Source organism: Antechinus flavipes, chromosome 6, assembly GCF_016432865.1.
Source record: "Antechinus flavipes isolate AdamAnt ecotype Samford, QLD, Australia chromosome 6, AdamAnt_v2, whole genome shotgun sequence".
Classification (NCBI taxonomy): domain Eukaryota; kingdom Metazoa; phylum Chordata; class Mammalia; order Dasyuromorphia; family Dasyuridae; genus Antechinus; species Antechinus flavipes.
This window is the reverse complement of record NC_067403.1, coordinates 256,082,468-256,093,924: the sequence shown is the minus strand read 5'-3', so window position 1 is coordinate 256,093,924 and position 11,457 is coordinate 256,082,468. Positions and strand designations below refer to the sequence as shown.

At 63.1% G+C, this 11,457-nt stretch overlaps 1 protein-coding gene across 4 annotated transcripts; it reads right to left on the bottom strand.

Moving 5' to 3' along the window:
* Window positions 1-249: 249 nt before the first annotated feature.
* SCYL1 (SCY1 like pseudokinase 1) lies at window positions 250-11,153 on the bottom strand. Of its 4 annotated transcripts, none has more exons than XM_051964333.1 (18): window positions 10,945-11,153; window positions 10,539-10,679; window positions 9,980-10,102; window positions 9,661-9,887; window positions 9,331-9,421; window positions 9,006-9,161; window positions 5,456-5,614; window positions 5,244-5,351; window positions 4,493-4,606; window positions 3,633-3,788; window positions 3,355-3,543; window positions 2,666-2,741; window positions 2,379-2,549; window positions 1,876-2,051; window positions 1,287-1,346; window positions 987-1,199; window positions 701-782; window positions 250-561 (listed from the first exon to the last, which is right to left on the bottom strand). In XM_051964333.1, the coding sequence occupies exons 1-18, from the start codon at window positions 11,062-11,064 to the stop codon at window positions 437-439; spliced, it is 2,487 nt and encodes an 828-aa protein (XP_051820293.1). In that variant the 5' UTR covers window positions 11,065-11,153; the 3' UTR covers window positions 250-436. The 4 variants fall into 4 exon arrangements, with proteins under 4 accessions (XP_051820293.1, XP_051820294.1, XP_051820295.1 ...); XM_051964334.1 differs by having other exon boundaries at window positions 1,876-2,045; XM_051964335.1 differs by having other exon boundaries at window positions 1,876-2,039.
* Window positions 11,154-11,457: the final 304 nt, after the last annotated feature.

Here is an 11,457-nt window from a genome sequence, read left to right as displayed (position 1 = left end):
CCCCGGAGGCGGGGTCTTCCTGGAGGTGGCCTGGGAGAGGTCACGTGGATCTATGCTGGAGAGGGAAGATGCAAACCCGCCCTGAGGGATCCCCTGACCCACGAGAGGCACCCCGAGGCTTTCGGGTCCCCCCACAGGAAGCTCAGCTTCTCAACACCCCTCAGAGGAGGCAGCTCGGCCCCTCAACGCCGGCCCTCTCCTCCCCCCAACGAGGCAGCGCAGCCCATGATCCAACACTCCAGGCCCGACTCCGCAGGACAAGAAATAAAATGTATTCCCGCTCTGCTTATGTACATGGGGAAGGGGGTCCTGGGCCGGCTGGGCCAGGCTTTGTACAATAAATACACGGGCAGAGGCTGCGCGGGGCGCGGGGCGGGGCAGCCTGCGCCCCTCCGCCTCTCTGCAGCTCCGGGAGCCGGGCCGCTGGCCCTGGGGCTCAGTCCAGCTTCCGCGCCCCCAGCTTCATGGGCCCCTTGGCCGCCTTCCTCTCGGCTCGCTTGGCTTCCATCTCCTTCTTCCTCTCTTCTCTCTTCTTTCGAGCAAGTTCGGCCTTGGCCTGTCCTGGGAGATGTGACAGGAGGAGCAGGTGGTTAGTGCCGGGGAAAGGGGGCACCAAGGGGAGGGGAGGGGGGGAGTAGAAGCCTCCCCTCTGAGGAAGCCCCGCTGGGCAAGGGCTTGAGAGGGAACCCAGGGGACCTACTGCTCTCTGCCTCCAGGGTCCCCCAGCTCTCCTCAGTCCCCCAGTCCCCCGAGGCTTCCGTGCTCCAGGAGTCTGGATTTCGCTGGAAAGAAAAGGGAAATAAGTCAGGCAGGGGCCGGCTGGGAGACCTGACTTTCACACCCCCCCCCACTTCCTCCCAGGACCCCAGTGACCCGGCTCTGGCTCTTAACAGCTCCCCAAGTCCCAGACTCCCCCCAGCATCCCTCCGCCACCCGCCCCCAGGCAGGCTCCCCACTCCCCCCAGCTTGGGCAGCTCCCACGTTACCTGGGCGTTGGCAGCTAGGCGAGGTGCCAGGGCCGAAAAGGGGTCTGCCTTCTCGCTGCTCTCCGCCCCACCCCAGTTGTACTCACTGGCCAACTTGGTGCCCTCGGGCGGCGGTTTGTGGGGCTTCGACTCCTGCCAGTCCTGGTCCCAGGAGCCCTCGGCCTCCCAGCTGCTCCAGTCGGACTCGGGGGACTTCTGAGAGGGGCTGCTGGCCTGCAGGGGAGGGAGTTGGAGGGGTCGGGGGGGGTCCAGGGGCCACGCCGCCGGGCCCTTCCTCCACCCCTGGTCCCAGGGCCTCACCCTCCTGGCCTGCTGCTCCCTACTACTGGTTCTCCAAGCCTCCCGCTGAGCCTCTCCTTGCTGTAGAGAAGGGCAGGGGGTGAGCCCGAGGAGGGGAAAGGAGTGGAGGGTCTGGCACCGAGCAGCCCCTCCAGCTGTGTGTTCTAAACAGGCGGGCCCGACATAGCACTTTACAAATATCAGCTCCCTGAAACCGCCCTGGGAGGAGGTGCCCCATTGACCCCCATTTTACAGATAATAAAGTTGAGGCAGAGAGCTAAGGCAATTCCTGATTCCAGGCCCTGCTCTCTGAGCCACCTGGGGACCTCAGTCCTCCCCTGTGCCCATTACTGTAGCCGAAGTGGGTGGCTAAGGCTGGAGGGGAAAGAGGGAGGTACGGTGGGGTCAGAGACAGGAAAGGTGGGGGCTCTCTGCTCGGCAGCCGGCCCCCCAGCCTTCTGCTCGCTTCTCTGGGGAGGGGGACGCTCAGCACCCCGAGGGGCCCGGCCGCTGCCTCATGGATAGGGACCGAGGGGGAGCCTGGGAAAAGGGGGCCAAGGAGGGGCAGGAAGCCTGGAGTCCAGAGGGCCGTGGCGCGGGGGCCGCTTACCTCCAGGCTGCCCCAGTCTTCGTCATCCCATCGCTCGGAGGAGCCCTCCCCTTCCTCGGCCGCCGCTGCCTCCGCCTCCTCGTCCTCCCCCGCAGCCCCTCTTGTGTCCCACCGACCTGAGGTCACCGAAGGGGCCTGGGCAGGGGCAGCGGCTGGGGCTGGGGCTGGGGCTGGGGCTGGGGGGAAAGGAAAGGGGGCGCGTCAGGTCAGCGGCCTCAGAGAACCCGGCTTAGCTTGTGCCCACAACGGCTGGGGGAGGGCCCGGGGCCCGCCATGGCCAGGGGGGCAGGGGAGGGGCCCACGGAGAGCCCCGAGCCCTCCCAAAGGGGATGGGTCTTGGAAGTTCCAGAGGCGGGGGCTCCTCCGGGAGTCCAGGGCTGAAAGGACTCTCAGTGGCCATCCTGTCCAGCCCCAGCCAACGAGGTCCAGAGAGGGAAGGCCCCCGGTTAGGGTCCGAACCCGGGCCCTCTGCGGAGCTGCCGCCGCCTCAGGGACAGCCTTACCTTCTGGGGGCGGCTTGAGGGGGGCGTCGCTGGCCGGGGCGCTTTCGGTGGGGGCGGGGTTGGCTCGGATCAGCTTGGAGGTGAGGGAGGAGACGCCCGTCACTGCCCAGCCAGCCCAGCTCGCCGCGGTGGCCCCTGGCCGGGGACTGGAGGCTCGGTGCACATCCTTCTCTGGAGGGAGAGGGCAACATGGGAGGCTGGGGTGAGGTCCCTGGGGTGGGGGCGAGGGGGGCGAGGGGCGACAGTGGGAAAGGACTGGGCCGAGAGGGGCGTCTACACCGGCTCACCCATTTCCTCCAGCTGGGCTGGGTCTTCAGACACAGACTCGAGTTTGGTCAGGAAGCTTCGGATGGCCTTGAAAGCCTGTGGGAGGGAGAGGTGGAAGAAGAGGCCCCGGGGGAGGGGAGCCCACGGGACACGAGGGAGGGGGACCCATCAGTGTGGGCCGGCGGCTCCTGCCTGGGGGGAAAAGGGGCCGCGGGGTCCCTTCCAGCTCCACGGCCGTGATCCAATCACCTCGGATAAGGCCCTTCAACCTCTGGGTCTCAGTTTCCCCATCTGTAACGGGAGGATTAGACCCGATTCCCTCTAAGGTGCCTCTCTTCCAGCTCCGGACCTCAGATACTAAAACTCTGGGTGTTTTTTGGGTTCCAAGAGTGATAAACGTGGCCCAGAACAGCCCAGGAAGAGGCAACAGGAGAGGGCCGGACAGCATGAGGACAGCGGATCACCTGAGCCCGTGGGGGGGCCATTGGGGGGCACAGCCTAGGCAAAGGAACGGGGGCAGGAGAGGGGCCCACGATCTAATGGAGAAGTCACTGTGAAATCAGGGGAGTGGGGAGGGGCCGAAGCTGCGGGTCAGCTGGGCAGCTTGTATCTTGTCCAGCCAAGTCTCAGTTGACCAGGGGCCTCACCTCTTGGGGGAGGGGGCCCTCACCTGGCTGGGGCCTCACCTGTGCGGGGAGGGGGCCCTCACCTGGTCGCGCACAGTTTTCTCAGGGTCCACGGTCAGGGTGCACAGCACGGGCAGGATCTTGAGGGCGCAGTCATTCATGGAGTAGAGGTTGTGGGTGGCGGCGAAGCCCAGGACTCCGGCCGCCCGGGACGGGGCGAAGGGGTCCCTGGTGGCCCGGCTGAAAGCCGACGTCAGGACGCGGTGCCTGGTCTGGGGGAGGAGACGCGCTCAGGGCGGGGTCCCGGGCTGGGGAGGGGCCCGGGCGGGGTCGGGGGGGCACGGGCCGGGGCGCAACTCACGCTGGCACTGAGGTAGGGGCCGATCTTGCCCAGGCACACGGTGGTGTTGCAGCGGATGGGGCCCTGGTCGTCCTTGGCCTGGAGCCTGGCGAAGTGCTTCATCAGCTCCACGTTGAGGTTCTGCTCGTTCAGCTTGGGGGCCAGGAGCAGCATGGACTGGGGGGAGAGGGGCCGGGGCCGGGCGGGGCTCAGAGTCTCTGCAGGCCCGGGCGGCCCCAGGCCCCGCTCCCGAGAAACCAGACTCGGGCAGCCCTGAAACCCAGGGAGGGCCCCTGAAGGACCCCTCTGCAGGTGGCCTGGGAGGGGGAGGATCGGGGGCCTGAGGTCCTCTCAGCAAGGCCCCCAAGGGTCCGTGTCGGGGGCAATGAGTGAAGGAGAGATCCGAACCCGGAGCTGGGGCGCCAACCTCAGCGAAGAGGGGCCCGGCTCGGGCGCTCCCATTCATGGCTTCTCTGGGCACGATAACCGGTGAGGGCGGAGCCAGTGGCCAGACCCAGGAAGCCCTCTGTCCGGTCCCACCGGAGGCAGGGAACCTCCCCCCCCTTCCTGTCCCCCTGTGGGAGGCGGGCCGGCTCCCCCTGCCCCCGCTCCAGGCCGACAGTGTCGTTTCCAGCTATGGCCTCCTCCCGAGATCCCACGGCAACCAAACCCCCGGGATGGACTTTCGGGAGAGGAGCGGGGCTAACGCAGTCCCAGAGTCCCAGCCCTGCCTGTTCCAGGGGAAGCTGAGGCCCGAGAGGCTTTGTCCGAAGCCCCGGAGCGAGAGCAAGGCCGGCTTGGGCTTGCTGGCCCCTGGGCTGACAAGGGTCCCCTCCAGCCCCCACCCCACGGAGCCGGTGTTCGGCCCCTCCCCAATCCACCTTGACAGTCTGCTCACGGATGGCGGGGTTGGTATCCAGGAAGCCGTGCACGACGTGGGGGAAGATCTGGGTGTTGACCGTTGGCTCATTGAGGTACTGGATGAACTGCTCCATCTGGGCCATGGGGGCGGGAGAGGGACCCACCGTGAAGCCCGTGGCAGGAGAGCCACCAAGGGAAAGCCACCAAAGCGTCCCCGGAGCAAGGCAGGATCTCCCCGGGCCCCGCCAGCCACCGCCGCCCTCCCCTCCCTGGGCCCGCAGCCGCCCTCCCCACTCTGGTCCCTTTAGCAGGATGTAATTTTGCATTGCCCCTATTTATCTGGCATGACTCTTGCCAAATAGAAAACACTTAATGTTTTTTGCTTGTTCCCTCCTGCGGCCTCCTTCGCCTCCGTTTCCCCAATCAATCCCCAAACAACAACGACCAGCAGGCAACACTCCTGATCCCGGGCTCAAGCAGGAGCCCCGGACATCACCCTGGGAAACCCTGCCAAGGCCCTGGGCTGCCTGAGGTGCCCTCCCCAGGCTCACGCCCGTGGGAAGCTCCAAGGGACCTTGGAGAGCAGGGGCAGCATCCTCCCGAGGGGGAAAGCCGGCCAGTGAGGTTCGTCCCACGTCCCTGGGGCTGCTGGACTCTGACTCCCCAAGTCCAGTCCAGGGTTCTCCTCTAGGGCCCACCCCCAGCCAAGCCATGCCCCTGCCCCCAGCCCCGAGGCCCCTGGAGCCTGGCCTGGGATGGAGGGCAGGCTACCTGCTGCAGCAGGCGGATCCGCATGGCGCGGTCCGTGGATGAGAACATCTTTACGACAACAGGAATGATTTTCTGCTGGTACTCCTCGGCGTTGAGGAACTTCCCAACCTGCAAGAGGCCGGAGGCTCAACCTGGGCCTGCACCGAAATCAGTCTGGGACCTCGCGCCCGCGGGCACCTCTCTCCCCCCAGTCCCCCCCGAGCTCGGCTCACCTTGAAGAGCGGGGTGAGGATGACGGCCCCGGCGCTGCCGTATTCGAAGGCCGTCAGCAGCTGGGGCAAGATCTTGTGGCGGCAGAAATCCTCGGGGAAGGAGTCCAGATTTTTGCTGAGTTCCTGGAAGAACTTCTGCTTCTCGGCAGGTTCTTTGATCTAGGAGAGAACCGCGGGCGGGGGACAGAGGTGAGAAAGGTCCCGGAGCCTCGGAGCCCGGGGACGCAGGGATCGGCCGGCCTGGTTCAAGTGAGAACTCCCACCGTGGAAACCCCAACGATGGCCGTCCGGCTCCGAAGCGCCCTCCAAGGCCAGGCCGGCCCGCCGGGCCACAGTTCAGCCCACCGGGCCACAGTTTGGACGGCTCGCCCGAGCCGCTTTTCAGCCGTTCTCCATGAATCCACCTCTCTCCAACATCGCTCGCTACCTCCCACGCTGCACTTGGAGTCAAGTGGGACAAACCGAATCCTTCCCCCAGGTAACAAGCCTTCCAAGGCTTTCGCCCCCCAGAAGTCCCCTCAGTGCTTCCCTTCATCTTCCCAAGGCCCCATGGGCAGCTCCATCATCCCTTTCCTAAAACTACAAGTGAACAACATCCCAGCCGAGAGCTGCCCAGGACAGAATGACGGGGGCCTGTCACCTCCCTGGTCCTGGCCTCCAAGCTGCCCCTCGCCTGGAGGCCCCGCACCCCTGCCACGAACTGCTCCTTCCCCAGCCTCCTCCTCTGACTCGCATCATCGGGGCAGTTGGGAAATGATTTAAGCGCGATTCGAGTTCAAATCGAGCCTCAAACATTTAGCGCCGAGTCACTTTACCCATTTGCCTCAGTTTCTTCAAGGCAAAGTGGGAATAATGGCACCAAAGGCTAAGGTTTCTGGGAGGAGCAAACGAGATATTTGTAACACTTTTAGTACACGCTTAATGCTTGTTCCATTCCCGCTTCCAAAGGGAGAAACGAAACCATCAACAACCATGGGAAAAAGGTTCCAAATCACTAATAAATTAAAAACAAAATGCAAAACGACAACGTACAAAAACTTTATACGGACGTTAAATTGGCGAGGATAATTCAAGCCGAAAACGGCCAGTGTTTTGGAAGACAGACACAGAAGGGCAGAGAGACGGCCTCAGAGTTGGAAGAAAGGCAGGATTCGAGGCCCTTCTCTGACCACCCTGAACGACTCATTTACCCCCTCAAGACTCCAGACAGGTCTAGAAATCCCTGCAATTACTGACTGATGCTAATCCTTCTTCCGAGTGCCGAGCCTTCGAAGACCATCGTGTCCTAGGGTGACACTGGAGGGAGGAGTTTCCACGCTGGATATTTCCTCTATCAATATTTATGTATGTATTTCGCTTTAAGATCTGCATGACCAAGTATCTCACAAATCCTCACAATCCCCTTGGGAGGGAGGTACTAGTATAACCTCCATTTTACAGATCAAGAAACTGAGGCAGAGGTTAAGTTAAGTATCTTAGGTCACTTGAACTCAAGTCTTCCCGATCCTATTTTCAGTGCTTTAATCTGCCTCTACCTACCACTGGAGGCCAGGGGCACAAATCACGCAGTGTGAATGTGATGCAACATTATGGTACTGCAAGAAAAGAGGAATACACAAAGTTCAGAGCAACCCGGAAAGACCTGGATGAAGGAAGCCAAGGAAAAACAAGCCACAAGTTCCCAAGACCCTCTGCTCCTCCAGGAGGGGACCGCATCGGTGGCGGGGGCGGGCAGCTGCTTTTGCTTAATGTTTTTTTTTTTTTTTGTTATAAGGAAGGATCTGGGGAGGGAATGCTGAGTATTGAGAAAGGCTAGACACAGGCTGGTAGCTGTGTGACCCTGGACAAGTCACTTAACCCCAATTGCCTCAAGGAAAAAAAAAAGAGAAAGGTTAGCAGGGTCAAAAGCAAAAGCAATCTATACAACTTTTAAAAATTCTCTTTTTGTGGAGCCTGTCACCTGGGAACAGCCAACCTTTTCTGCTCTGTGTCAAAGGGAGCGTGTGTCCTCTTGGCTTTTATCCAAGACTAACAGAAAGGTTAAACCTCCTAGGCCGTAGCCTGGGGCACCCGATTCCAGGCCTCCACCAGGCGTCCGGGGTGTCCTCAAACCAGAGTCTGGGCAATGGGAAGTCTGCTGCGTTGGGGGCAAAAGGATCTACACTCAAACCTTAGCGTGTGGGAGTAATCACTTCCCTTTGTGGGCCTCGGTTTCCTTATCTGTCAAATGAAAGAGCTGAGCCAGGGGATCTCCCAGTTCTCTCCTGCTCTCATCTGCTAGTGACCACCTCCCCAGGGCTCTCCATTACACAGCCCTGACCTTTCCCTTAGTGAATAAGGTCCCTTCTCTAAGGATGGGCATGGAGTACAGATGGAAAGGGGGGAGGGAATTGACATTTATATAGCACCTACTGTGTGCCATTAAGCACTTTACCACTATTATTCCACTGGATCCTCCCAACGACCCTGTGTAGATACTATTATTATTCTCATTTCACATTTGGGGAAACTGAGTCAACAATACAATAAGTGACTTGCCCAGGATCCCACAATGAGGATGGATTTGAACTAGGGTCTTTCTATCTTCCAGCCTTCTGATCAGGGCTCTGATCAGTCCATAAAAGCAAGGCCCTGCGGGTCCCAGAGAACAGAATTAGAAGGCTGGGGCTGGAGGGGCCCTGGGAGGGCACTTCAAAGACAAAGAAGCCTCGGCTCAGTTAGTGGCCGTTGGGCTGGGGTAGGAGTCCAGGTCTCCTGACTCCCGGGTCGTCCCCTTTCCGGACGGCCCGCCTGCTGACAAAGAGCCGTCAAGGTGCCGGTGATCGTGGAGGAACCTTTTCTATTTCATTTCTAACCCAGCTACGATCCCATAGGAGACTCTGAGGGTCTCAAGAGGGGCCTTGTCAAGCTGTCCCTGTGTGGAGGAGACATTTCCGTCCCGTTTTCCAAAATGGAGGTTCTCCATAAGCCCCGGCACCCGTCCTTTTTCACCACAGCCCACACCAAAGGCCCCCGGAGTCACAAACGCAAACGGCGAAGCTGACAAGGCGCCTCGGGAGGCGTCCGCCACACTGCGCACCCTCGCCCCTCCCCCCCTCTGCCCAGGGGGGAACGGCCATTCCCTCTGCTCTTGGCTGGACCCAGGGCAGCATGGCTGCTCTTCAGGCTGCTTTCCAGGCTCTCATTAGTTTTAAAAAGCAGGCCTTCCCCCATCCCCCTCTTCCCCCCATCTTAGTCTTAATTTTGTTCCTCTGAGTGCGACAGTCCCTGCTTTGTGCCAGGTCCGGGACGACCTGTCACCTGTGTCTCGGCCTGCTGATCACAGAGGACTAAGCTGGGTCCTGCTTCACCGCAGCCGGGCCAGGCTACGCAGGACGGTCAGCCACCGAGCAGCGTCCGCACTGGGACCCCGGGTCACCCGCCAGGGAATGTGAGGGGATCCTGTGTGTGTGCACGTGTGTGCACGTGTGTGCGTGTATGTACATGTGTATGCATGTGTGTGCAGCAGAAGGCCGCCGGCGGAACCGTCGCTCTCAGGGCCTGAGCTCACCTGGATTTCCTCAAGGAAGAGGTTGGTCTCCACGAAGCTGTTGCACATGAAGCCGCCGGCGGCCCGGCAGTTCTGCAGGAAGCGGGACGGGTTGGGGCGCACCCTGGGGTTGGCCCCCACCAATTCGCAGTAATGAGGAACCAGAGACTTGGGAATCTGGAAGAAGGGCAGGCGTGAGCAGGGCCCAAGCGGGCCGGGGAAGACGAGGACCTGAACGAGGCGGCGGCGGGAGGGCAGGGAGAGGGGCCCGTGGCTGCGGGGAGAAAGGCAGAGCCCAGAAACCAGGCAGGCATCTTGGGAGGGGGCACAGATCCCAGAGACTCACCTTCCCCAGGGAGCGCAGGGAGGAGGCCCGGGCCAGGGGACCGTTGAACACCTCCCAGATGAGACAGCCCAGTCTCCACATGTCAGCTGACCTAGGTGGCCCAAAGACAGGATTCAGGCCCTGCTGGGCCGGGTAGCACCGGAACTCCTGCTACCTCCCCCCCGCCCTCCCCCCCCCCCCAGATTTCTATTTGGCTGGGGCACAGCATGAGACCAGGAAGAGCAAGGAAGGGGGGTGGGGGTCATCCTCCCATCTCCCACTCCTCATCCGCCAGCACCCCTGGGCCCCATTCCCAGAGGGGCTCGACCCCCCCGCCCTTTCCGTGCTCACCATTTCTCCCCCACGCTTTTGCTGCTGTTTTCTGTCATTTCAGGAGGATCGTAGCGCTCCAGGTCGGGGATGCCCTTCCGGGGGGGCTCCCCATTGTCCCCCTGGGCCGAGTACATGTAATCGAGGCCCCCCAGCTTCCACTCCCCAGCTCGGTCCACGAAGACAGCGGCCGTGCACACATTGTTGTGAATGAGGCTGCAGTCGTTAACTAGGAAGCTCAGGGCTTTCTGTGGGGGTGAGGACAGGCTGGGGGCACAGCTCCGGGGGCGGCAGCCCCGCCCTCCCCATCCCCACAGGGGGCGCCGGCCACACATCTCACCACAATCTGATGCAGTCCCCACGAGATCTCCAGCTCACTCAGGCCCCCCGTTTCTGCTTTCAGCTTCAGGTACGTCCCCAGTGGGGTCACAGGCTCAGTCACCACATGGAGGCATTTGTCCGTCTGGGGAAGGACCGGAGGCCGAAGGTCAGTATCGGCCCAGGAACAAGCCCCCAGGTTAAAGGGAGAAGGCAGGCAACGGTGGGGACGCTCAGGGGTTAGGGTCAAGGGGAAGAAAGGGAGGGAGAGGACCTGGCCGGGGGCCTGAGGAGGACCTGAGCAAGGGGTGTGGAGGGGGAGGAGGAAGTCTTACAAACAAAGGGGGAGGAGGAGACTGGGGGAAAGGGGACCAAGGCACAAATCCCTGCTGTGGCCCCACGGCTGTGACCTTGAACAGGGTACCTCAGTTTCCCCATCTGTAGATGAGGAGGCTAAAGCTGGAGGATCTCTAGGTCCTTATGATCCTGGGGCAGAGAAGGAACAGATGAGGGTCAGCAGGGGAAACTGAGGGAAGGGGTGGCCTGAAAGGCGGAGGGAGGGAGGGGGGCCACGCGCCCACCTCCAGCCCGTCCAGGTAGGCCAGGATGTTGGGGTGCCGCAGGGTCTTGAGCCGCTTGAAGGCTGCCTTGGCCACCAGCGTCTGCTCCTCGTCCCCGGGCTTGGCCTCGTACACGAACACGGACACGGCATTTCCCGTGGCCTGCGGGGAAACGCGGTTGGTGGCGGGGCTCCGAGCGTGGGGGTCCCCGGCCCGCCTCGCACGCGGTGGGGGGATCGGGGGAGGGGGGCAAGTTCCCCTGCTCCAGGGCCCTCCCCCGCCCCGGGCTGCCCAGGGCCGCGGGGGCCACGTCAGGCCGGGCGGGCCGGGGGTGGGCCGGGGGCGGGGCCGGCCGGCTCCGGCCGCCCGGACTCCGGCCCCCGCGGCCTGCTCAGCCGGCTCCCGCTCCGGGCCCCGGCCCCGTCACCTTCTTTTTGCCGCGGTGCAGCGCCCACAGCCCCGGCCCCGGCGCGCCACCGCCCTCGGGGGGCTCCGGGCTCAGCTCGTACGGGAAGTCTCGGATCGGGTCCCGGGCGAAGAACCACATCTTCCGCCCGGCCCCGGCCCCGGCTTCAGGCCCCGGCTCCGCTCGGGCTCCGGCTCCGGCTCCGGCTCCGGCTCCGACTCTGCCCGGGCCCGGCTCCGCCCCCTCGAGGCCCCGCCCCGCCTGAGGTCCCGCCTCTCGCGGCTCCGCCAATGACGCCCCGCCTCCTAGAGCCGCCTCCACCGCCACCCCCGGGTTCCCCCTCCATGGGGGGGGCCTGCCACCTCAGGCCCCGCCTCCCGGAGCCCGCCGCTCTTTAGGCCCCACCTCCCCGTCGCTTACCCTCCCTCCTTCTCTCGCTCCTCCGCCTAGCGAGGTTGCCCTGGCTCCGCCTTCCCATAGCGTCAGGCGCGAGGGGGCGGGGCCTCTGGGGCGGGGCTTCTTAAGGGCCAGAAG

Bases quoted from the DNA above. Each gene is read 5' to 3' on its own strand.
- SCYL1 (XM_051964333.1), bottom strand. From the start codon at position 11,064: ATGTGGTTCTTCGCCCGGGACCCGATCCGAGACTTCCCGTACGAGCTG. The intron at 9,162-9,330 runs GTGAGTCTCTGG...CCCTTCTTCCAG, and splicing joins CCCTGCGCTCCCTGGGGAAG to ATTCCCAAGTCTCTGGTTCC. The intron at 3,544-3,632 runs GTGAGTTGCGCC...CTCCTCCCCCAG, and splicing joins GCCCCTACCTCAGTGCCAGC to ACCAGGCACCGCGTCCTGAC.